General features: G+C 41.3%; 1 protein-coding gene across 16 annotated transcripts in view; it reads right to left on the bottom strand.

Moving 5' to 3' along the window:
- RBFOX1 (RNA binding fox-1 homolog 1) overlaps positions 1 to 27319 on the bottom strand; it is a 1765957-nt gene that overhangs the window by 1262460 nt on the left and 476178 nt on the right. The window contains exon 1 of one of the 16 annotated variants that reach the window (XM_059716738.1): positions 5311 to 5445. The exons of the other annotated variants lie outside the window; for them this stretch is intronic. Coding sequence (XP_059572721.1) covers positions 5311 to 5355 — 45 coding nt within the window. The 5' untranslated portion in view covers positions 5356 to 5445. Of the gene's footprint in view, positions 1 to 5310; positions 5446 to 27319 lie in introns of those variants that run through there. 16 annotated transcript variants of the gene reach the window in all.

Raw genomic sequence — 27319 nt, 5'->3', positions numbered from 1 at the left:
TCAAAGATACTGTTGCATCACTGTAAATCTGACTAATCACTGGGATGAGGCTTTTCTTGTTGCAGTCTCACGTGAGTGTGCTAATTCCAAGTTATAGGACAATACTTTAAATAAGTAGAAAACTGGGCATGGTGGCACCTTTGAGACTCCTTCAGAAATGCATAAGCTTTTGTATACAACATCCTACTTTAATAGAGGTGTATGGATTTCTGAGCAAGTTAGTCTCTAAGGTGCCATTCTGCCTACCTTCAGAATAACACAGATAAGTACATCTCTTTAAATAAGCAATAATGACATTCCAAAACTACTTTTTAATTGATAGCAGTATATATTTTCATACTTAGAATGTTTTTGTCTAGAAAACAAGCAAGTTTGAACTATGAGCTGGAAAAATGCTCTGTATCTGTTATAAGTCTGCATTGTACTCTTCCTTACCTAAAACAGGACCAAGCCCCATTTATCTCCTGTTGTGCAAGTGGAAAAGGATTTTTTTTTCCCCCCCAAGAAAAAAAAAAAATTATACACCTAAGTTCAGAAAAAAACATACTTTTTATAAATCAATTAATACAGATTCTCAATTTTAATTGTATTATAGTGAAAAAAGTTGTATTTAATTTAAAAGCATAACAGGTTAGTCCCCAAACAGAAAATATTTAAAATGTCACACTCCACCATAATGAGTTGATAGTTTCTGTAAAACCTCTATTTTGAACGAAGACTATATGCCTATTGCAAGTGACCAAGACCTATATCCAAAATCAGTTCGCTTGTTTTCTTCCAGTTAGCTTCCCAGTAAACATTTGAGAGAAGGTACGGATGAATATGCAACTTGTGTACTTATGTTAAAGCAAATACGTGTAAGAGTAATATTAGAAAAATAGATCATGTGGTTATGTAGATGTAGAACCTCCATCAGGTTGCTAAACGCTCTTAGAAAGTATTCATAAAGACAATCAAATATTCTCTTTATAACTTAACTGAGTCAAAAGCTAAGTAACTAAATGAGAAGCTGCCATGACAAAACAATATTAAGTGCTTTAGATTACCAATGTTTGCATCTGTCCCTACTAAAATACTCCAATAAAAATTGCATAGGCAAATGCAGAGTAAGGGGTTTTTCAATAGTTTTTTTTTTTTTTTTTTTTGCAAGCACCTGACAAGAAAGAACACTTTGAAATTTTTATGGAGCTGAAAAAAATTGGAAGCATATTAAGTTGAAGCAGTAAAATTGGGCTTTTTGTCATTTTTAATTGCTTGAATTCATAACCTAGTTTTGCTGAATAAAAACGGGATGTTACCGCTGACTCAAGCAATTTCCACATTTTTAGTACTTTAAAAAAAAGTAAGTTTTTCATGTTATTGGGAACCTAAGTTGGAAGGGGAGGGAAAGGCGCTTAGTAAGTCTTCTTGAAGCAAGAAATTAATTTTTCATACTTTTAACCATTGGAAAACAGTCCTTCCTCAAAAATTAAGTTTCTATGCATGAAATGTATTGTTAACTGTGGAACAAAACTAGTCTCCTATTTTTCCTCAACTTAGTGGAAGAAACCATATCATGTTTTATTTGATGAAACTAAATAGTAAATCACAGCCTATATAATTTAACATGGTTAACTGAAATCAAATGCCGAAAAGGCATTATGAAGATAAATGCAAGGAAAAGAAATACTTACACTCTATACCAATCCCCTGAAGCAAACACAATCTCACACTGTTGAAATTGAAGTTCAAGTCAAATAAAAGTACAGAATGCAAAATGCCTTAGAAAACAGAAGCCTCACTATCTTTTTTATTTTCACCATTGGACTCTTTAAAAAGCCCCCAAAAAAGAAGAGGTGGAGGTTCGGATCAGAGCTTTCTAAGCACAGTACACCACAGTTGAGCAAATATTCCTGGTTACAAAATTTAACTTAACACGCAGGTATTTTGGAAATAAATGCTGAAAACTCCCCTGAAAAAAATAATGTCATTAATAATGCATGCATTTTGCTAACTAAATACATGCCATTTCAAATATCTAATTTCTGCAAAATATAAGCCTTCTCTTTCATCCAAAAGCAATGCAAGGAATACAGAGTTTGGGGGAGGCAAGTTAATTATGAAGCTTTCTTTTTTTTTAATTTTAGAAACGCTAAACTTCTCACCCTATACTAACTGAGTAGGCATGGCATTAATCTTATTTCCAAAAAAACCCCCCTTTTGATCATCAATTACCTATATTTTTGGCTTGATTACTGAACTATCTTTAAAGTTGGCCTTTGTAAATACTCCTGACAAGAAACCTTGATCTGTAATGTGTAATTCAAAATCAGACAAAAAGCAAACAACTTGCCTACACTGATTTCTAGATTAAGTGCAGAGTAAGTCCATTCAATGCATAACAATGAGAAAAAATGCCACAATACTTTTTTTTTAATGTAAGAATAATTCATTCTTCTCAAGTTAGTATACTGTAAAAGTCATCATTTTTTTCACTCAGGCTCTAAGCTGCACTTGTGATCTCTAAATACTAGTGAATAATAGTCACGTTAAAATCTGTTTTTGTTGATTTTGTTTCTGTGGGTATTTTTAAGCCTCAGTACATTGCTTTATGATGGGACCATTTTTAGAAATGTACATGAAACCCTAATATCTATCTTAATACAGAAGGCTGAAAACCTACTTATTCTTTGGCAGTTTTGAGTTTGCTTAAAAAGAATTCAAGCTTAACATCTTAGATATTAAAAAGAAATAGAATGATAACTTTGGAGAAGTAGTTCTTACTTGTGAAAGATTATATATGAATTATATTAGAATCACATTCTTTTCCTATATCTTTGCTAGCAATCATTTAGAAGTAAGACTTGACGATATTTATTTTTTCTTCCCATTTCTGACCACCTGTATGGTTTACAAACTGTTTTTGGAAATTATTAATCTCACTAAAATATTTACCTGTATTCATTTTAAGATGACAAAAATCAGAGTGTAGACTTCCATTCTTTTTTAATTTTGTATTAGTAAAATCAAAAAAGGTTTTAAATTGAATGCATTAATATCTACTTACTTTGTGATAAAAAGGCATTTTTATAGATGAAGTTAAACTGATAAGAATTATGTAGAAAAATGTTAAATACTCCTGCCATAAGAGAACTACAATAATATTTTGACCCATTTAAAGTTAAAAAGGCAGAAAAGAACTCCTCTCTGAAAATAGTAATCCAAATGCTCAAAAGAATTAATTAAGTCATTTCAATCCTTTCAACAATTTGACCAATTGCAGAAATTTATTCAGGCAAATTAGAACAGGAGAGAAAGTTTTAACCTTACTTTTTCCAAACCTAGGCATGATATTTAATCTAATTAAATGCTTGCAGATATCAACATATTAGTTGTCAAGAAGGTAATGACAACATATACATGCTTGTGCATACTGTAAAGGAAATGAAGCAGAAACAGAAGTTACAATGAGCCTATCACATTTCAAAAGCAAGCAGTCTGGTGCTGTTTTTAACAAAAGAAGATGTTAATCCTTTCATTTTAACCTTTCAATTGATAAAATTATGTGTGATGTTTAGACTGACCACAGGTGTACACATTATACAGTACACAGAGGCACCTACAGATTATCAAACAAAGAAGTCCGTTATAGATTCTTTTAAATGATTCCTAAATGAAAGCCATGAAAATTCATAGTAGAAATTGTATTGATGATCAAGTTATAGATTGTTCTATAGCTGTAGATAGGTTTACATATCTTTTCTGAAGTCAATCCTTTCAAGTGTACATCAAAATATTGTTCAAATAATAGTGTACGAATAGTAATACACATTACAGTAATTAAATAACATGTTTTTAACAAAATACCAAGGCAGCCAAACTTTATAGAATAGTATCATTTCAGTTCTGGAATAGGTTGGAACCCAATATTTTGAGAAACATTAAAACTATACCAGTATTTAATATAGGTAAAAAATAAATTAGTAACTTTCTCCTTAATATTGGGTACGTTTTAATTACTTCTATAGGAAGAATATTGCTGACTATTCATATGGTTGCAGTATATCATTTTATCTATATGAACATTAAAATTAATAAAATACTTGAGAAGACTTTTAAAACGATGGCAAACAATATGACTTTATGGTATCTAAACAGAGAAACTTGCTACCAACCCTTAACTGCATGAACATTCAATACTCAATGTTCCACAACAAAACTGTGCCATGATTTGCTGTACCATAGTGATACTAAGTCTGATAACATACATGATACAGCTGGTATTGGACTCTGGAAGGGATTTCTTTTACATCTTTTTCTCCTGAATAGTTTCACACATCAACATCATTTGTTAAAAAAGAAAGTTCAGAGTATTCAAATTATTCTTTAACTGGATAAGGGGTTAACCTATAAAGCATTTTTTTCAATCCAGGCTTTTATGACACATTTAATTTTTGAAAATATTTATCTACAGGACATCTTAAATAAAGTTTATTTGTAAGTAAAGATAAAAGTGAATTTTTCTCAAAAAATATTGTGACATTCAAACCCCCGGTGCCCTGGCATGTATACAATTACATGGGAACAACTTTAAAATTATCAGGTAAATAACTGCGCCTGTTCTAACATGACACTGCATTACCAACAAGAAGTATTAAACTACTTAAATATGTAACCAATCTGACCAGGGATGCTGCTAAGCATCTATTAAAAAGGCAGTCTTACACCTTAGAAAACCATTCCTAATGAGATTTCTGAAATTTTTCATATAAATGCTAATATATATCCCATCAAAAGAAAGTTAAAGAGCTCTTTGAAGATGAAGTTCACACAAACTTCAGTCAGGCACAAAAGAAGGACAATTAATCCCACCACTTTTTACTTTGTATAATTATTGCCTACGTTCATGTATCTGTAGATACAGACACGCAAATATGTGCATAGATAAACATAAGCACCATCCTTTGGAGAGTTATCCCTTTAAGTTTACATACCATATACCTTTTATACGAGAAAAACCCATCAGCATGCTTTTAATACTGCTCTTGGTTTTTATTCCATCAATTGCTCAGATCCCTATTCTAATCACATAGACAGAAGCCACATGCAAACACTAACCTCTCCGCATTAATGTTGAGAAGCCACTGAAGGCAGCTACACAATAACAGCAGCCAAACATGTCAATTTGCCCTCCCCCCCTACACCTCCTCCCCACCCCCTTGCATCTCTTTCAGTGGGTTTAATGCCTATGCTCTGCATCATTGGCAAAGGCTGTCTTTACCCGCTTTCCTCTCTCTCCCTTAAATGGTTTAAAACCTTCTTCTGCCTTACCTGAAGGGCATCTCCCACGACTGCAATTAGCTGCCAAGATTTCATTGTCGGCTGCAAAGTGCCTCCTGTTTCCTCACCAGGAGAACACAAGAGAAGTAAGGGAAAACAGCAAACGGCACCCACGTGCTGGCAATATAAATGACTACAGACATCTGTCGTGCTTGCTGTGCGTTTGCTCCGTTCTGCTTTTCTGCCTGCCTCACAATGCTTGTATCAGGTGCTAGATGCACCTATAGCTCACAGCCCCAGGAAAGAACAACATAAAAAAAGCTTACAAAGAAAGGATACAAAAGGGCTACTGATGTGAAGCAAAACCAGAGCTTTCAAGGCTGACTTGGCTAGGATAAGATTATGTATTCCCCACTCTCATCTCCCCCCTCTGAAAGTATTAGATATGCAATACTATTCTAAGCCCCAACCCAGCTTTTTACTAAAGCTATTGCCAGAACTGTGTTGGTCCTACTATCTCTCTCTATTGCACGTGTCCCTTCCTTGTTCTTTCAAGCATTAAATATGTACCACATGACAGAGTAGGGCACCTTGCACAGTCCTTTGAGTTCACACTTGACAACCAATTTTAACTTGCGAGCATGAAATGTCTAAAGGCAGAATGTAAGCACTTCCAATTACTTACGCTATACCTACATTATTTATAATGTCTGTGGGACAGTATTTATGACTTGCAATATGCTGTTCTAGACAGACAGATAGACAGACAGGAGATGTAAAACCATTCTATATTTTTTGTGGGGTTTTTTCTCTCTCGCAATTTCATTGATAGCCTTTGCAGTACGTTCATCCAGTGGAGTCATTTCGTTTTCTTTGTAGATAAGGGCAATGGTAGGCAAACCTACTAAAACTCATATCCGACAAGAAAAGAAAACCAATTATGTTTAATAGTCAGTTTAGGGAACTTTAAATGAGATGGGTTCTATTTACATTACAAATAAAAGATTTGGCCTCTTGCTCAAGTTTGGAAGGTTTTATTTATTGATGTATGTATTTATTATCATATATTTTGTTGAAATGATGGCTAACGGTAATGCCAAGGTGCAATTCTAAGCTTGCTAGAAATGACATGACTGTTTCTCCCCTAAATAAAGGAATACTGTGTGACACTGTCATCGAAACTTAGATATATTTAGGTAGAGAGGCTAACAACCAAGTTGGGAAAGAAAGAATGAAATTATATAATCTACTTGTGTGTAGAAAAATAATATTTTGTCAAGTGTGTTATTCCTTGATGAGGGAGGAAGGAGGAAGAAAGAAAGGAAGGAAGGAGAAAAGAAAAGAGAAAAAGAAAAAAGTTTTCCATGCAAATCTGCACAAATGAAATAATAAAATCTTTTAAAAATGGCTTTTAGGCATTCAGGTATCTAACTACATACTGTAGAATGCATAATAATAGAACTCTGGTAATATTATGGCAAAGTATTCTCAGGCATGTTCAGAGAAAGTGCCTATTTGTGTAAAATATATTAGCATATTGCATAGCTGCACAACTTTTGAAAAATAATGAAGTAGCTAGTAAAGCATCTCTTAACATTTATCATAGTTCCAGATGAAAAGGGTGATTGTGTGTGTGTGTGTGTGTGTGTGTGTGCGCGCGCGCACGCGCGCGCAGACCAAACAGAGAATTTGCATTCTTTTTTTTCAAAATTTGGATATACTAAGGAAGGAAAAATTACGTAAAATACAGATAATGATTAGATGCATACATTTACAAGTAAGGGTTTTTTGTTTTTGTTTTCTTTTTTAAAGTTATCCATAAAAGTTGTATTCACTTCTTTTCAGGGTGTGTGCTTTCAGGGAAAGCAAATAGAGATAATGTCTATGATGCAATCTCTTTTTTCTTTTTTTTATTTAACATTGCTTTGTAATGTAGTAGTACATAATAAAAAAGTAGAGAGGCTGCAGGGAATAGTAGACTGAATATTGAACTAATAGCCAAAAACTGTGAACCCAATTCTGACACTGACTTGATATATGGCCTTGACCAAAGTACCCTACTCCTTACTTTCCCCATCTGTAAATTAGAATAATAATACTTACAGTGCCTACTTATCTCCCTGCTTCTCAGGGGGGTTGTGACAATTAATGTCTCTGCAGCACTTTGAAAATGAAGACGTGTATAAGTGCTATATTTGAATGCTATAGTTCACATATTAACTACAGTATTTAAGTTTAAATAATGCCGGAGTTAAAATATTTCATATCTCTAAGCCTACATGTACCATTGATACAATACGTTCTCCTGTCACTCCTCTGGAGAATGTTAAATTTTTTATTTACTTCACCAAAATATTTGGGGAAATGTTTACAATTCTTCTGATTTTTTTAAAATATTTTTTTCTGCCTGCATCAATTTTTGATGTTAAAATCAGAATTACATTAGAAATAATAAAAAACAGCAGAAGTAGACACCTTTTAAGGCTATAAAAAATATCATGACCAGAGCAAGGTCATTCAGAGTTAAAGCTCACAAAAAATCCTACCATAACTCCATCCCATTGTTTCTAGGCATTGCAGCACATATGGTCATTTAATCAGAGGACCAGCAATGTTGGCAGATGTTACTCGCTGCATTGGGTACTGGTCTTCAGATAGCGCAATACTTTAGTTCAAGTAGTGCAAAATAGTTAAAACAAACTAATTATCCCTCTTGTGACAAACATTTGGAAAAAAATATTAGGCAGGAGACAGCATGGTAATGCATGATACGTACTTCACAAAAGAGTCTTGATTTACTGGCCTAAAGTTCCAATCTTAGCATTATCTTAAGGTGGCTTCATGAAATTTAGACATAACTGTTCCAAACTACTATTTAATATTGTTATAACTGAAACATTAATTAGGGAAGAAAAAATCCTCTTTCAGTTTCTGCATTTTGGGTATTTGGCAGGTCTTTGTGTATACTGGCTTCCACCATTTCTTGTGTGTAGCCAGTCAGTTTTGCCTACTTTTTATGTTCCTCCTACGCTACGGGTTGTCAACCAGGGGTGTGCATAGGCAGGCTGGGATGGAGGTAGTTTGACTGGTCCTAGGGGGTACGCATAGGCAGGCTGGGATGGAGTGCTGCCACCTCCCAGGAGCAGGGGTGGGGCAGGGTGAGGGCAGCAATGCCCCTCTGTGGGGTGAAGAAGCTCACATGTAGCAGCTGCCATCACTACCCACCAACCCAGTGAGCTTCCCCACCCCAGAGGGCTCCCACTGCCCTCACCCCAGCCTGATGAAGTTCCCTGCTCCACCCCGTCCCTGTTCCTGGAAGGTGGTGGTGTGCCATCCCTACCAGCCTGCATGCTGTCCCTGCCCCATGTCCAGGCATGTGCCACCCACCCTTGCGCCTTTCCCACCTCCCTGCACCACCTCCCCCCACGCAACTCCATGTCCAGCCACCGGGGCTACTTTGATTAAAAAAGTTTGAAAACCACTGTCCTATGCCATAGAGGAGTAAGCAGGATCTTATCCTACTTCAGTTGTTTATAGTCTAGTAATACCTAAAAGTTACCATCCTGAAGTTTCTACAGCCTACATCAGAACTTCTATAAAAACACAAAAAAACTTCTCTCTTCCCACCTCAAACTACTTAAGCAAATATTCATTTAACTTATTTTGTCCTCTGTGCATACACAATGAAATTTCTAAAACAGCATCAGCTGTACAATGCTATGGACATGTGCCTTAGCCCTTGCATTTCACTAAAAGTTTTATCAGGTTACCTAGAGATAACTTATGATTTGTATGAATGCAAAGCATATGACACTCAATGTCCAATTAAAAGTTCTGAAGGCTAAATTATGCTTTTGTTTTTGGAGATTCCAGGGCTAAGTAAAAACAGTCAAAAAGCCCAAGGCTGAATCAAGTTAGTCTTTGCAGGTTAGTATAAGCTTCAGAGATTAAACTGAGAAACAACTGGACACACATTCATGATTCAGAAAATGCAGCCATATGCCTGCAATGGCACAGGCCAGAAGACTAAAGGAGCTACAGCATACCTCTCTGGCACATAGCCAGCTACAGCTATGTGCTCATTTTCTCTTCCTGCTGCCCCAGAGGTCTCTGGGATATGCAGTCCAGAATCAGAGCAGCAGGACTCTTCAGAGTTGCTTATCAGTTCCTCTTCCTGCTTCAAGGTGCCTCTGGGATTTGTAGTCCATAGTTGCAGACAACAGTAAGTTTCAGTAAGTTTAGCATCAGGGCAATTCTATACTTAAGGGATGGTAGGTTTAACCCCTCTCCTTGGCACCAGACCCCAGCTGGTGTTTGCCTGGAGCAGGGTGCAGCCCCCCCCCCCCCCACACACACACACACACACACTCTTATCTGCTGAAGCAGACAATACAGCCCAGCCCAACCCAGCCCAGGGCTGGAAATCATGCTGGGGGACTGTAATTTAACTTGAACCAGAAAGGGGTCTGGGACAGAAGTTTCATGAACCAGTTTGATCCAAACCAATTCATTCTGATACTACTGATACTACATTCAGCCAGGTTTATCTCAAACCAGTTCCAGCCATTTTGAAACTGGTTTATTTGCACTGAGCTTCTGTTCTGTTATAGGTTCAAACCAGTTTCTGATTACTTTAACCAGTTACTGTGTAACTTCTGTCCCTAGCACAGATGCTGGTGTAAGGAACACACCTAAAGTATATGAGAAAATACTTAAAGTAAGTGAGTTCATGGAGGTGCTCGCTCTCTAATGAACCTTCTGGAATTCTAAGCTCTTAGACTTAACAGGCAACAGGGGGGAAGGGATTTAACAGGCCCACCTAGATACTGAATTCAAGTGGATAAAATCTACGTTTCAAGCTCCATGAACAGTTAGACGTGGGAGCGGCGAGAGACGCGCGGGTGAAAGCTCGCTGCGCCCCCGCTCCCCTGAAGCCCCCCAGAAACCCTCCAGCAGCCGCGGAGCCCCCCGCTGACCCCCAGCGCAGCCGGGGTAAGCGGGGCCCGTGGAGAGAAGGGGCTAACCCCTTAGTGTGTGTGTGGGAGGCGGCAGCTGAGTGGAGCCGGGCCGGGTCAAGCCCCGCCCAGGCCCCTACTTCGCCCAGCCCCCCAGGGAGCCACGTGAACAGGCTGCACAAACAGGCGCGCTTCTCTGCCGGCGCGTGAGTTAGCGCGGAGTTCGCGCGGGAAGGCGTGCGGGAGGGCGCCAGACCCTGCCTGCGCACCCCCCAGGGTAGACAGTCCCAGCTGTAGCCAGCCTACCAGAGGCATGACACGGATGGGCACGCGCCGCACCCCGAGGGTCCCCTTGGGCTCCGCGGCCCCCCCCCTCTGGCACCTCAGAGACGGCCACCCAGACGGAGCCCCTGGTTCCGGGCTCCACGCAGACGGAGCCCCTGGCTCTCGGCTGCGGGGGCTGCCTGTCCCTTTTTCAGGCTCTGGGACCTGGGAGCATGGCGACCTCCCCTTGTGGGGTCTGCTCCCTTTTGGGGTCTCTGGCATGCCAGCTGGAGGAGCTCCAGGCCACAGTCCACAGACTGCTTGCCATCAGGGACTGTGAGCAGGAGATAGACTCCTACTGCCAGGCCCTTCTCCCCCGGGAGGCAGAGAGTAGATCACAGTCTCCCTCCAGGCCAGAGGAGGACTCTGGGACCTCCTGCTGTGTCCAGCCAGGGGCATGGACCAAGGTGGGCAAGGGCCCTAAGGCCCGCCGCACCAAGGCCCCACCCCCGCCACAACTGAGCAACAGGTATGCACCTCTTGCTGCCCCAGCAGAGCCTGCTGAGTTGCCGGCCCCCACAGGCAACATGGGCCCAACTGCAACTCCCGCCCCTGCTCTCCCCAAGACAAAACGTAAGGTGTTTGTTGTGGGAGACTCCCTCCTGAGGGGGACGGAGGGGCCAATCTGCCACCCTGACCCCTTAGCCCGGCAAGTCTGCTGCTTCCCAGGGGCCCGCATCCGGGACATTGCGGAGAGGATCCCCAAGCTCCTCAAACCCACAGACCGCTATCCCATGCTCCTTATTCATGTGGGCACAAATGACAAGGCTCGGAGCACTCCCAGCCAGGTCATGAGGCGCTACAGGGATTTGGGAGCGGGGCTTAAGGGTCTGGGGGCACAGGTGGTGTTCTCGTCGATCCTCCCAGTCTCAGGCTATGGGCTGAGAAGGGACAGGAGGATCTATGTGGTCAACCAAAGACTACGGCGCTGGTGTCGTCAGGAAGGCTTTGGCTTTCATGACCACAGCCCGCTCTTTGGCGAGAGAGGCAGCGAGCTGCTGGGAAGAGATGGTCTCCACCTCTCTCCCCTAGGGAGGAGGCTCTTCTCAGCCAGACTGGCTGACCTGCTCCACCGGGCTTTAAACTAAGCCCGCTGGGGGACGGGGGCACGACCACCACTGCTGACCCGCTGAGCAAATCTTGCAAAGCCAGCGGATCATGGCACTCAAGGGAGCCCACCCCAGCCCCAGCCCTGGTAAAATCTGTGGGCAAGGAAGGAGCCCCCCAGGGGGCGCTTGCCTGCCTGTACACAAATGCCAGGAGCTTGGGGAATAAGCAGGAGGAGCTCATCCTCCTGCTCAGTGCAAACAATTACGATGTCATAGGGGTCATGGAGACCTGGTGGGACTCCACCCATGACTGGACCACGGGGATAGATGGCTATACCCTGTACAGGAGGGATTGTGTAGAAAAAAGGGGCGGGGGTGTAGCTCTCTATGTTAAGGAAAGCTACGCGTCCCTGCAAGCTGATATTGGTGACCAGGGTGGACGGCTGGAGATCCTCTGGGTTAAAATCCGTGGGGAACACGGCACAGGGGACACAATGGTGGGAGTCTATTACAGACCTCCCACCCAAAGTCCTGAGCTAGACCAGGAGTTTGCCCAGGAACTGGCTGAGGCAGCTTGCTCCAGGACCATGGTTGTCATGGGTGACTTCAATTACCCAGACATCTCGTGGGAGGATCGCTCAGCAAAATCTGAGCGGTCGCAGAGCTTCCTCTCGTGCGTGGATGACCTCTACCTGACTCAAGAAGTCTATGGGCCAACGAGAGGCAAAGCGCTGCTCGACCTGGTGCTGGCTACTGGGGAGGACCTAGTCGGCGACCTAGTGATCGATGGGAAGCTGGGTGACAGCAACCACGAGCTGATCACCTTCACCATCCGCCGAAAAGCTGGCAAGTCGGTCAGCAACACGCAAGTCCTTGACTTCAGGAAAGCTGACTTTGACAAGCTCAGGAGGCTTGTCAGTGAGGTCCTAAGGGACTGTGACCGCAGGGAGAGGGGAGTTCAAGAAGAGTGGTTGCTCCTCAAGGGAGCGATCCTCAATGCACAAACTAAGTCTATTCCATCTCGGAGGAAAGGCAGCAAGAGGGCACAGCAGCCCCCCTGGCTCTCCAGGGACCTAGCAGACCTCCTGAGGCTAAAAAGAAAGGCCTACAAAGGATGGAGGATGGGAGTCACCTCCAAGGAGGATTATTCTGCACTGGTCCGGTCCTGTAGGGAGCAGACCAGGAAAGCCAAGGCTGTAACTGAACTCCAGCTAGCTTTGAGCATCAAGGACAATAAAAAGTCCTTTTTCAGATATGTGGGGAGCCGGAGGAAAAGCAGGGGCAACGCTGGACCCCTGCTGAACCAGATGGGGCAACTGACAACTGACGCCCAGGAAAAAGCCAACCTATTAAATAGGTACTTTGCGTCGGTCTTTCATCAGCCCCATGGGACGCCCGTGCCTGCTACAGGGCCGGGAAGTCCGGGTGAGGGTGATCCCCTGCCCTCCATTAATGCTGACTTTGTGAAGGAACATCTTGAGAAGCTGGATACCTTCAAGTCAGCCGGCCCTGACAATCTTCACCCCAGGGTAGTCAAGGAGCTGGTGAGCATCATAGCCCAGCCTCTAGCGCGGATCTTTGAAAACTCTTGGCGCTCTGGTGTAGTGCCCAAAGACTGGAAGAAGGCCAACGTGGTGCCTACCTTCAAGAAAGGGAGGAAAGTGGATCCAGCAAACTATAGGCCCATCAGCCTGACTTGTATCCCGGGGAAGATCTTAGAAAAGTTCATTAAGGAGGCCATCCTTAATGGACTGGCCGACACCAACATCTTAAGGGATAGCCAGCATGGGTTTGTTGCGGGTAGGTCTTGCTTGACCAATCTCATTTCCTTCTACGACCAGGTGACCTATCACCTGGACAAGGGAGATGAGATTGATGTCATATATCTTGACTTCAAAAAAGCCTTCGATCTGGTGTCCCATGATCGTCTCTTGGAGAAGCTGGCCAATTGTCGCCTTGGGTCCCCCACGATCCACTGGCTGGAAAATTGGCTCCGGGGTCGGACCCAGAGGGTAGTAATTGATGGAAGTCACTCATCGTGGTGTCCTGTGACCAGTGGGGTCCCCCAGGGCTCTGTCCTTGGACCCATACTGTTCAACATCTTCATTAACGATGTGGACACTGGAGTCAGAAGCGGACTGGCCAAGTTCGCCGATGACACCAAACTTTGGGGCAAAGCATCCACGCCAGAAGACAGGCGGGTGATCCAGGCTGACCTGGACAGGCTCAGCAAGTGGGCGGATGAGAATCTGATGGTGTTCAACGCCGATAAATGCAAGGTTCTCCACCTTGGGAAGAAAAACCCGCAGCATCCTTATAGGCTCGGCAATGCTATGTTGGTTAGCACTATGGAAGAAAGAGACTTGGGGGTCATCATTGACCACAAGATGAACATGAGCCTGCAATGCGATGCTGCGGCTAGTAAAGCGACCAAAACGCTGGCTTGCATCCATAGATGCTTCTCAAGCAAATCCCGGGACGTCATTCTCCCCCTGTACTCGGCCTTAGTGAGGCCGCAGCTGGAGTACTGCGTCCAGTTTTGGGCTCCACAATTCAAAAAGGATGTGGAGAAGCTTGAGAGAGTCCAGAGAAGAGCCACGTGCATGATCAGGGGTCAGGGAAGCAGACCCTACGATGACAGGCTGAGAGCCCTGGGGCTCTTTAGCCTGGAAAAGCGCAGGCTCAGGGGTGATCTGATGGCCACCTACAAGTTTATCAGGGGTGATCACCAGTATCTAGGCGAACGTTTGTTCACCAGAGTGTCCCAAGGGATGACGAGGACGAATGTTCACAAACTACTACAAGATCGTTTCAGGCTGGACATAAGGAAGAATTTCTTTACTGTCCGAGCCCCCAAGGTCTGGAACAGCCTGCCGCCGGAGGTTGTTCAAGCACCTTCATTGAACACCTTCAAGATGAAACTGGATGCTTATCTTGCTGGGATCCTATGACCCCAGCTGACGTCCTGCCCTTTGGGCGGGGGGCTGGACTCGATGATCTTCCGAGGTCCCTTCCAGCCCTAATGTCTATGAAATCTATGAAATCTATGAAACAATTTCTTGGTTTTCCCCTAAAAATAAAACAACAAGGAGTTGAGGTGAGGGCAGAAGATTTGCCTCCCTGCAATACCATAACTGGAAATCTATTATTTTGCTCTGAAGTTGCATTAGAGTACAGAGCATTGTCTATTTACTGTATGAATGACTTCACCAGTGTAGAAGTTCAAGATTTGTTTGCATTGATTTGCTCTGGCTATTTTTATGGAGCAATAGTTAACTGAATTTCAATAAGCAATGCTATGAAAGGAAAACAACAGAAAACAAAACAAAAAGCCCCTCCCAAAACAGCTATGTCTCCTCTTCATCACACCTCACAGAAGATCTAACATGAACATTTTTAGTTTCTACTACTGGGTTTGCCATGCTATGAATAAAAATGACTTCATGGGTTTAAAAATTAAACCCAAACAAGGTATTTTCAAATTAATGAATCACTGTAAAAAGACAACCTACCTTATGTATAATTTTCTAATGCTGCCACTATTATAAGTATCATTACAGAAAGCTAACATTTCTTGTATTAAGTCTCTATGCTAAAGCTATCCATTAAAAAGTAACATCAGAGAAAGAAAATTTAAATTATTTTTTACCAGTTTAGGCTGTAGAAAAATCCTGTCTATAGATTCTGAAATATAATGTAAACCTCCATCTCCATCTAATATTTGAGAATATTTTCTATATGAGAAAGTGAAATACGAGGTTTAATTTGCAATGCATTTACGTACCAAACACATGAGGGCTCTGCACGCCTGACAGACTAGTGCGTAAATGATTTCTTTCTACATGCCATCTAATGATCCAGTAGTATTACAGAAGGTGAGCCTAATGAAGCATATTCAGATGGAAAAGTATCACACGATTTATGATAAGCATGCTGTGGTTATATTCCTAAATGGATTATGGCTGCTGTGTGTGGGTCTAGAGGAGATGACCGACATACTAAGAAACACAACATCAATCATATGTCACAATCTTAACAATGCATTCAGAGCTCAAGGAGACCTATATTTGAGGACTCAGGATTTTAGACTGCCACTAGATAGAGCACTTTAGAATCAGCCTAAGGTATAACTACTTAAAAAAGGACTATTGAAATGAGTACAAGAAAAGCATCCAAATTTCTCCTGTACCTACTTGTGTTTGAATGTACCAAACAGAGCCTAATCCTATGATCCTATACCCTGAGTAAAATTATTCACAAAATAAAGCATTTCACAGAATCAGGTCCATAGGAAGTAAAGAACAGGTTGTTATATAAAAGAATAAAAATGTACATTTTCACCAATTAAAGTTTTTACTATTTTGACCAGGATAGATTGGGTTGGGGCATGGCTTTTTTGCCCCACCTTTTGGGGCAGAGGTGGAAAAAATGACTGATCCAGTTGGCTGTGGATTCCATTTCCCAGCCACCCCTGCCCACATGGCTTGTGGTGGTGTCCTTGGCCCCAGCTGCACCTGCACAGGAAAGATCAGCTTAGGGTTGACCAGCCTCAGCTGCTCTGGAAACACACATGGCAGAGCAATGTAGGGAGCTCTGGGAACTTGGGATGGGGGCAGTTTGCTCTGGAGCCGTGCCTGGTACATTGAGGTATGTAGAAAAAACATAAAAGCTATGTCTGTGGCCAAATCATTGAATCTTTCCAAATTGAATTGGAGGCTTCCGATTCGATTCAGAGAGATTAATGGGTCTCCCGATTCGGTTTGGGTTCAGAGATTTGGCCGCCGAATTGGGCCAAATTTCTTCCAAATCGAATCAGTGACCAAAGCTTCACACAGTTCTACTGTCTACTCTCTGGAAATACCAATATGACACTCAGTGGCACTGGGTTGTAGCCAAGTGAGGGTAAGATACTTCACATATCTGTCTTCAAACTATATGGTTAATTTTTTTTTCTGTGATTTGTGGTAAAGAAATGAGAAAGATATGACCAAACACCAACGTGAGAGCAAGCCGTGCTCATAGCATGGGGAGGAGGAGTGATGGGCGCGGTTAGCAGCATTCCCGCTTGTGCTGATTGGCAGGGGGTGGGCAGACGCTGCCCGGTTAAAAAGGGGAGCGCGCCAAAACAACGGGGGGGGGGGGGGACTCGCGTAATATCGGAGAGGACTGATCACCCTCGCCGGAGGTCCTGCGTCCGCGAAAACCTGGACGGCCCCATCACGATTTGGTATACTATCTGAGCATACTTAAGAGCTCCCGAGGAATCGGCGAACTAGATTCCTGATACAGCTGTACGAGTTTGTTGCCTGAAATAGTGAGTAAAGCAATTTTCTTATCTCACTGCCTCCCCGGTGTGTTTCTGTCAATGGAGGGAGAGACAGAAGAAGGAGGAAAGGCCCAAACCCTTTTGTCCCTGATCTACTCAAGTGAATTGGGCTCAACCACCCATAGTTAGGTTGCACATGATTCTTTTCTTTTTTGCAATACATCCCTTTCTTGTTTTGTTAACTTAGGGTATCTATACACATGTTCCAGGGATGCGTCATAAGGACCTCAAATATAGGTCCCTAAATTAAAGTGGCTCTGAGAACCACTTTAATTAAGCACACAGTGTCATGTGTATTCAGTATCCCTTTCCACAAAATGGCGGCAGAGGCACTTTAACTAAAGCTCATTCGATTAACTTTAGTTAAAGTGCACCTGCCACCATTTTAAATCCTGGGGACACTGAATAATCATGATGCAGAGGATGCTGGAGGGCACTGTCATGAGATCACCGAGTACAGATGTGGCCTTTGCACCCCATTGACATTCACTGGCCTTCCTCTCCTCACAGGCCAGCACCAGTCAGCATAATTGGGTCAGTCTTCCCCACTCTTATCTCACCTGCCACAACTTTATTGATTTAATTAAGGGGGGAGGGATAGTGACTCCCCGACCCAGTGTTGACTGGCACTTACCCCAGTGCCAGATCAAAATTTCTGCACAAAGGAAAATAAAGTAAAACAAAGCAAAACAAAAAAACTTGTCATCCGCACAGTGTTTTTTTCCTCCTGTGCAGGGAACTCGGAGGCAGCCTCTCTCTTCTCCTTGCCTTCACCCCACAAGCACTTGATCACCGGAGCTGCGAGCAAGCAGGGTTTTTTTTTCTCTGTACTTGCAGTAATTGACATCGCGCCGGCTTATTTGACCACCCACAGCGGCCAATTAATGTGGAAAAAACATCTCTCTCCTGGTTTTTTTTTTTTTCTTTTTAGGCGTGAGCTCCTCCGAGCTTGCAATACTGAACAGGTCTCTTGTCCTGTTCCCAGGGACTTCAGTTTCAGGCAGGGGATGGGTATCCACCCTATCTGCCCAAGCCATCCTCTCCTTCTACACTCTCCCCTCTTGTCTCATCTCCCAGGACCGAAAATATCCCTGGCTACTTAATTAGGCCAATCTGTCTCACCCAGCAAGGTGATAAAGTGAGGCCGGGGTGGACCAGGAGTTCCTGTTGCAGTGTAGTCATGCCATTTCAGCCAAGCAAATTCCCCTGGCTAGGGGCCTGCTCTTGGTAAGTACTCTTAGGCTCTTCACAGGCACTAATTAGCACATTCCAGCAGACTTGATTAATTAGCACGCATTGGAGCAGACATCCAGCATATATATAGGTGCCCTTAGTGGTGCCTGTGGTAAAGTATGATCTCAGGGAGAGTGATATTCCAGGCTACCCAATTATACAGAAAGGGGGACCTAAAATTCCTTCACAACCCAAGGGAAAACTACCTGGAGCTGGCAGTTTTCTCTGCTGTAGCTGTAAGGTCTGGTATAAGGGCAGTAGAACTGAGGCTTGCAGGTATAAGGAGTTATCCCAGAACAAACTTTATCTGTTTCTTGGGACAAGCAGAGAGTCAAGAGATAGAAACTTGAGGTTGAGTTTATCTAACAGATTGGGTCTGTGACAAATACAAAAGTTGTGTAAGTTCAGATCAAACTTTCCGAGGTTCTCTTTCTCTCTCATAGAAGATAATGGTATTGTTTCTTTCCAGCCTACCAAGGTAAGCAGCTCTGTTTCCACCTTAGTAGTACAAGTAATGTTTTGTAAATATTTGAGTTATGGCATATGCTAATAATATCTATAGTATATAATGAAGATTAGCATTACCATGGACCTAAATGCTTTACAAATCTCAGGTGTTACTACTCACACTAGTTTGTTTGTTTTTTAATATGAATAATGTAATTGCACATCAGGAACTAACAGGGTTTAACGAGTCATGCTTTGGACATATTCAGCAAAATAGAAATCACATTCTAAGTACCCAAAAATGACACACATAAAATAAGTTAATAGAAAGATATATAGTGACATCACATACTTTCCAATTCAGAAATTTTAATATAACAATCATAATTCTTAAAAGGCTGCACAATGTAAAAACCATATAAAGTGACCCAACTCTAAGCCATTTGCACAAAATGAAATGCATTACTCACCTTTTATATGTTAACTTAGTCTCTTTTAAGGAAGAGATTTCTTAAATCTAGTATCGTAAACTTCAATATAGAAGGTTTACATGCTGAACCTTTCAGATGTCAAAGCAGAATTAAGAAAAAAATAATACTATGGTTTTAGTGCTATCAAAGCCCAAGTATTGATCTCTTTAAGATTCTGTTAGGACCTTCTGTTAGGATGCAAGGTAAAGAAACCAACTGATGGTAACAGTGTATTCTACTTCTTACATTTCCATTTCATCATAACTTTAATTAACTTTCTACAGTATTGTATTCTCCTCAGGATTGTCACAGGAAGGCAAATACAATTTCAAAGAGTGTTTATGTACACTGCATTTACATTAACAAGTGTCCTATCTGCATGTTCAAATAAAATATTTCTATGCATGTGTGGCCAGCTAAATCCCACGGTAGTCACAAAAAGGATAAATACATAATATTTATAAACTTCGTCTAATGGAAAGATCCTATGGAATTTAAGAGGGATAAAAATAAGACTAGTGTTATTTTCTATTAAGTGACAGAGGGCTTCCTAACAAGGTTTATGTGCAAAATATAGATTTATGCTAATATGTTGAAGATATGCAATTCCTATAATCTGACATTGTTTTTAGCTTTATAATTCTCTGAACTATTGCAATGTTCTAAGGTGTGGCACACTAAAGCCATGTTTTGAACACATGCAGTTTTAGACTAGATGCACACACGCACAGAAGTATGGTCATTTCATTTTACCTGACCTTATTTTTTGTAGTGTGTTAATATGTAATCAGCATATGAACATCTAGATATCATAAAAGGCTTGGGCCAGGGTAAATAGAAAGCAAAAAGATTAGATTTTATATATTTAATTGGATATATTCTTAGGTTTGAAGTTACATACTTCTATGAAATTACATTCAACACTCTCCTACTTAATAGTACTGCTATAAGCAAAAAAAAAAAGTTATTGCTTAGAGAATTGAAAATGTTTCTTCTTGTGGTAAGGGCAATTATATTCAGTGAGCTTTACCATATACTGGAGGTGAAAGTTCACAGAACATTAAACTGCACTAGACAAAAGCAATAAGGAGACTTCAGCATTTTTATTTTTCCAACACCATGCCAATATAGGAATAGGATAAGATAGGAATGTTGATAAATGAAATCTAGAAGAAAATAATCTATGTTGTCTAATATGCATAGTTTATACTATAGGTCAGGTTCATTGTTATTCAGTACTTTATATGACATGGTTGTTAATGAAGTTTTAATTATTTGTTTTGTTTTAATTTTTAAAGCTACGTGCCTATTACACTAGTATATTTGAGTTTAATTAAGTCTATTATTGTGGAAAAGTAGGACATATCTATAATTTTTTATGAATATGATCCATGCCCCTATATGCTTCCCTTTGATGGGATATTTGCTGTGGAATTAGATCAAAGGGACTGTTAGGTGAATTAACCAAGAAAGACAATAAAGTTGCATAGAAAATTAGCATCCTCACAAATATGCAAATACAATCAAAGGTTTATAGCGTGATGAGATAATTCCTTGGCCCCAAACCTGGTGAAGCAGCTGTTTTGCTGGAGGATGACAGGGTGCCAAGTTTACTACTATTTGGTGTAGTAGCAATATGGCACAATGGGATCTGATGCTTGGTTTTATTACACTAATAAGGCTGGGAAACAAGGTTTGACACCCAGATACCAATCCCAGAATAGGTCCACATGGATCAACATGGAAACCCAAATTGTCACTTCCAGTGTGTACAAAAGAAAAGATGACTAAAGTTCTATTTGCCATTGTCTACAGCATATTTTACAATAGCCATATACATTTGAAGTATTCAATTTAAGTTTATTTTCACTCACTGTTTTCAAAAACAATTTTCTGGTACTAATTTTGGTGATTTCACTAGGTTTCTTTTGATGAAAACACGGGGGAATTTGTAGTAATGTAGCATGTGACACTTTCATTAATACTTTCAAAACATACTCGTTGGATTTTAAAGATTTGTCAAGATATTTAATATGTTAAATGTTTAAATGGGACTTAAAACGGGGTTATACTCCAGCTTCAGTTTTACCTCTTCCCAGTTAGAGTTGCCATAAAGGGTTCATAACAAAGCATAATTAAATCTACCAAACAACTAAAATATACATATAATCACCCCAAAGATTATATAATTACAAATCTCATTTTATCAACTGCAAATTTTCCAGAGAAATTGTCTTATGATGAAGACAAAGAGGAATTGCAAATTATGTCCCTCAAATTCATCTAATTATCTCAAGATTTTAGGACAGGATTTGAGACCCTTGTATATGCAGTATAACATATCAAGTAGAAATGTCACATATCAGATACAAAAATAATTCTGGAAAAGACCTAACATCAGAAATTAGTCAGTGCTTATATTGGACACTGGTGGAAGAGCTGTGCTGCTACCTAGCATAACCACATGTGGCAGAGAGTGGAACGACCTTCAGGAAAGGTTAGCTGTGAAATAAGCATAGAAAACTGATGAATAAGCAGCTGGGGACCAAGGAGCAGCAGCATCACCAGAATGTGGTAAGGAAAGCACATGGCAATGCTCTCCCTACTGAAAAGCCATGAATATTCTGTGATGTGCTGTGACATGGTGAGTACAGATTGACACAATCTCATTTCCTTCTACGACCAGGTGACCTATCACCTGGACAAGGGAGATGAGATTGATGTCATATATCTTGACTTCAAAAAAGCCTTCGATCTGGTGTCCCATGATCGTCTCTTGGAGAAACTGGCCAATTGTCGCCTTGGGTCCCCCCACGATCCACTGGCTGGAAAATTGGCTCCGGGGTCGGACCCAGAGGGTAGTAATTGATGGAAGTCACTCATCGTGGTGTCCTGTGACCAGTGGGGTCCCCCAGGGCTCTGTCCTTGGACCCATACTGTTCAACATCTTCATTAACGATGTGGACACTGGAGTCAGAAGCGGACTGGCCAAGTTCGCCGATGACACCAAACTTTGGGGCAAAGCATCCACGCCAGAAGACAGGCGGGTGATCCAGGCTGACCTGGACAGGCTCAGCAAGTGGGCGGATGAGAATCTGATGGTGTTCAACGCCGATAAATGCAAGGTTCTCCACCTTGGGAAGAAAAACCCGCAGCATCCTTATAGGCTCGGCAATGCTATGTTGGTTAGCACTATGGAAGAAAGAGACTTGGGGGTCATCATTGACCACAAGATGAACATGAGCCTGCAATGCGATGCTGCTGCTAGTAAAGCGACCAAAACGCTGGCTTGCATCCATAGATGCTTCTCAAGCAAATCCCGGGACGTCATTCTCCCCCTGTACTCGGCCTTAGTGAGGCCGCAGCTGGAGTACTGCGTCCAGTTTTGGGCTCCACAATTCAAAAAGGATGTGGAGAAGCTTGAGAGAGTCCAGAGAAGAGCCACGCGCATGATCAGGGGTCAGGGAAGCAGACCCTACGATGACAGGCTGAGAGCCCTGGGGCTCTTTAGCCTGGAAAAGCGCAGGCTCAGGGGTGATCTGATGGCCACCTACAAGTTTATCAGGGGTGATCACCAGTATCTAGGCGAACGTTTGTTCACCAGAGCGCCCCAAGGGATGACGAGGACGAATGTTCACAAACTACTACAAGATCGTTTCAGGCTGGACATAAGGAAGAATTTCTTTACTGTCCGAGCCCCCAAGGTCTGGAACAGCCTGCCGCCGGAGGTTGTTCAAGCGCCTTCATTGAACACCTTCAAGATGAAACTGGATGCTTATCTTGCTGGGATCCTATGACCCCAGCTGACGTCCTGCCCTTTGGGCGGGGGGCTGGACTCGATGATCTTCCGAGGTCCCTTCCAGCCCTAATGTCTATGAAATCTATGAAATCTATGAATAAGCCAAGACAGAGGTCCAAAGGAAGAACCGTGATATGAAGAACAGATAGTGGGAAGACAAAATGAAGGAGATTCAACATCTCACTGACATCCACAATATGCACAGCTTTTTCAATGCCACCAAAGCCATCTAGAGTGGTCTTAGCACTCAGGGACCAACCACATTGAGACCTAAGGATGGAGGAGACCTGATCAAGGAAAGGGGAGACATCAATGCCCATTGCACAGAGCATTTTGAAGACCTTCTCAATCAAGACTCTGTGTTGACGAGTGTTCTCAAATTCATCCAGCAATACTCAGTCAAAGATTGGAATCTCTCCTGCCCTTGATGAGGTGAGAAAAGCCATCAATCAGATGAAGAATGACAAGGCATCTAGAGCAAATGGAATCTCTGCCAACATCTTCAAGCAGTGGGGAGAAGAATTTACATCACAGCTGCATTACCTTAAGGATTTGGAATAATAAGGAAATACCAGATGACCTCAGGGATCCCATGACTTCAAGAATGGAGACCAGTTTGACTATGGAAATTACAAAGGGAGCAACTAGCTGTCCATTACAGGAAGGATCATTTTGAGAACCCTCCTGAACCATCTCCTTCCACTTGCTAAAGACCTCTTCCTGGAATGTCAGTGTGAGTTTAGGGCACTAAGAGGCACTACCAACATGATCTTCACTACCTGCCAGCTGCAGGAAAAATTCCAGAAACAACATAAACTTCTCTATATGGTCTTTTCTGACCTCATGAAAGCCTTCAACTGAGAAGTGCTATAGAAGATCCATCTGAGGTATGGATGATCACCAAAATTGGTCAAAATTCTTTGTCTGCTCCATGATGGTATGCAATGGATCTATCACTGATCCCTTTTGAGGTTAAGATGGGAGTTAAGCAAGACTGTGTCATCACTCAAACACTCTTCTCAATATTGTTTACTGCATTGTAACATCTGACGATCAACAAGCTTCCACTTGGAGTGGAGCTAAGCTATCTAATGGATCTAAGCTGTTTAACCTCAACTGACTCTGAACCAAAACCAAGACTACCTTGACCTCAAGCACTGAGCTCCAGTATGTTGATGCTGCTGTAGTATGTGCTCATTCAGAAGCAGATCTTCAAGCTATCATTGATATCTTTACTGAGGCATACAAGAAAATGGGACTCATGCTTAACATGCAGAAGACTAAGGTCCTCCATCAACAAGCTCTTAATGAGCAGTCCCTAGCTCCATAATTCAGATTTATGTTGAGAAAATGCTGGAGAATGCTATTTCCCATACCTTGGAAGCCATCTCTCGCAGAAGTCTGAGATCACTGAAGAAATCCAACTGTGCCTTAAATGTGGAAGTGTAGCCTTCAGGTGCCTGAGGAAACGTGTGTTCAAAGATTGCAACATCAGATTGGAAATCAAGCTCATGGTTTATCAAGCAGTTGTAATCCCTGCCTTACCATGTAGAGCTAAGCCATGGACAACAACCTCAAGTCACTGGAGAAGTGCCATCAATGCTGTCTGTGGTCCTTCAAATTCAGTGGGAATCCAGATTTGATCCTTCAAATCCAGTGGGAAGACAGACACACTAATATTTACCATCCTCTCACAAGCAAACATCACAAGCATCAAGGTGATGATCATCTGATATTAACCTTGCTGGGCTAGAAACATCATCTAAACGTTTGATTCCAGACTCTTGAAGCAAGTTTTATTTTTCCAAATCACTCAAGGCATGCACTCAAGAGGAGGAAAGAGAAACCATTCTTCCAGCTCTGCAAAGGCATATGCTCAAGGATGTCCTCAAGGCCAACTTAAAAAAAACACAACATCAAGATCAATTCATGGGAGACTACTGCCCAGAGATTACCTTAAATGGAGGAAGAGTTTGCTGCAAGATCTCAGTACTTTGAAACCTCCTGCCAACAACAGTAGAGAGAAAAGTGGGAGCGGCAGAAACAGCATGTTGCAGACTGAACCATGAATCTGGAGCCATCTACCCTGCACAGAAGCATGTGCCAAAATGCAATAGAACCTGGACTGGCCTTGTCAGTCATCTTCAGACCCACAGATAAAGCAGTCATGGAAGACAATCATCCTTGACTGCAAGAGATTGCTGCTGCTACTGATAATGGATAGAATGCTTAAGAAGAAATCATATCCACAGAATAGAATAATGCTTTTCTGTGTATACAAAATTTATGTACGATCTTGTAAAATACAATGCATTAAAAATACTCGATTTATTTTTTCCTTTCTTAAACATAGAGGTATGCATTTTCATACGTATTTTACTAAGTAACTCTAGCATTACTGAGAAACTACATTGTGTATTTGGATATACATTAAAAAATTATGCTAATCTCTAAATAATGGATGTCTGCAAAACAACATGCTGCTGCCTATGTATTCCGTTATATCAGTTAGCACAGGTATATACACATATCAATAACAAATTTTCTATTGACTTTAATTTTAAACAATGATATAATCAACATTTTAATCTGCTTTGAAAGTCCTCATTCTTCCTGTGTGTGTGTGTGTGTGTGTGTGTGTGTGTGTGTGTGTGTGTGTGTACACGTGCAAGAGAGAGATACAGAGAACCAAATTTTTAAGAAGTATTTTGGAGTTTCCTTGGACTTTATTTAAAATGGATTTGGGTGTAAAATCAGATCTTGACAGAACCTAATTTATTCATATAGGAAACGTTCATCTAAGATTAATGCAAATACCTAGAATCAACCAAAAATACAAAAGTAGACCTCCAGCTTTGAGCTTAAAACAGCCAATATGCCAGAGGCAAATGTAGTATTCCTCCATTGCAGCCTCATTTTCAAAATTGATTCTTTGAATACTGCTCTGATTAAAATCTCCAAAAAGGAGGTTTGTCAGTTTCTGCATTTGAGAAAGTCTACATCAACTGCTTTCCCCCTTACCATGATAGTATCATTGCACAATCTAGTTAACCATTTTTCATATTTCCCAAATATAAAAGCCAAAGGCACCAAAACCCTTAAACCCCCAACTACTCAAAAAATACTGCCTTTCTTCTTTTGGTGTTTTAGGTACTTGCTGTAAATGTACATAAGTTGTACTTAAATTGTGATGACCTATTTATGCTTATAAATTTATAAGGGTAATAGTTTCTACATAATATGACCTATGATAAAATGTAATAGTCTATGAATCCATAGACAAAGGTTGTATTTTATTGCACTAATTTAAGCATAGGGAAAATTTACACAGTAAGAACCTGACTATGCCACTTTTACTCATTATAAACAGCCCCTTTTTACAACTTATCTTATCAGAATGTAAGAGGTTACTTTTAGAGTAAGAAATAACATGAGAGAATCAGCTTAATTTCTTATTTATTTGGAAGAATAAAATTTAGTGGGCCTGAATTTCAGAATTGCCAAACAACTACAAGTGCTACTGAGATCAGCTGAAGTTGTAGGCATTCCTCAGTCTGAAAATCTGACATCTAAATTTTAACTGTCCTTAGTTTGGGTTTTGAAAACCAATCTCAACGAGGCTTTTGAAAAGAGAAAAAATGACTACGGATTGTCCACTTTTTTTTTTTTTATCTAGACCCTCATGCTTTTGTTCTGCTATTTTAGATGGAATGGAACATGGATCACAGTATATTTTGGAATTTAAAAACCTGTTTTATAAAGTTTTAAAGAACTGAACTGAAGCTTTTAACTCTATTTTGAAAATGTATATGGAAATGGACACTCAATTGTGGGTACTCCACACACTCATAGCCCCCCATTCCTCAATAATACAATGTCAATTTGCTCTCTTAAAAAATATATATATACTTAGTTGTCAATTCACCCACTTCGAGCATGAGCTCCTTTAGGATTGGGGTGACACAATCCTTTAGGCCATCAGGCATTCAAAACTGAAAACTTTAGAACATGCTAGTATCTTTTCTAATGCAAGGATTTGGCCATTATATGCAGCTGCATCTTCTACAACATGCCAGAATATTTTAAGAGCAAGGCTGTGGGTACTGGAAATAGCAGAAAATAGGTATCAGGCAGTGTAATATAGTGAGGTTGACAAGTGTTCTGTGAATATAAAACCTAAAGAGCCATCTCTGAGAGGTAAAACAAGACTTGGGGTATAAGGTAGATTGTATACCCCTTAGGGGAGAACTGAAGCTGATGGATGTACCTCTTAGTATTTTTTATCCTCATGGTAAGGGAGGATAGTAGAGTCAGAATTGTTCTAACTCTCTCTCTCTCTCTCTTCTATCTTTTTTGTGGGGGGAGGGGTGGGAGGGTGAGATGGGAGGGTAATACTACAATAATAATTCCAAACCAGTTAAAAGCTTGTTTTGTAAGATGTGGTGGGTAGATATCAC

Source organism: Alligator mississippiensis, chromosome 13 (genome assembly GCF_030867095.1).
Source record: "Alligator mississippiensis isolate rAllMis1 chromosome 13, rAllMis1, whole genome shotgun sequence".
Classification (NCBI taxonomy): domain Eukaryota; kingdom Metazoa; phylum Chordata; order Crocodylia; family Alligatoridae; genus Alligator; species Alligator mississippiensis.
The sequence above is the reverse complement of the archived record's forward strand: the minus strand, read 5'-3'. Positions and strand labels throughout refer to the sequence as shown.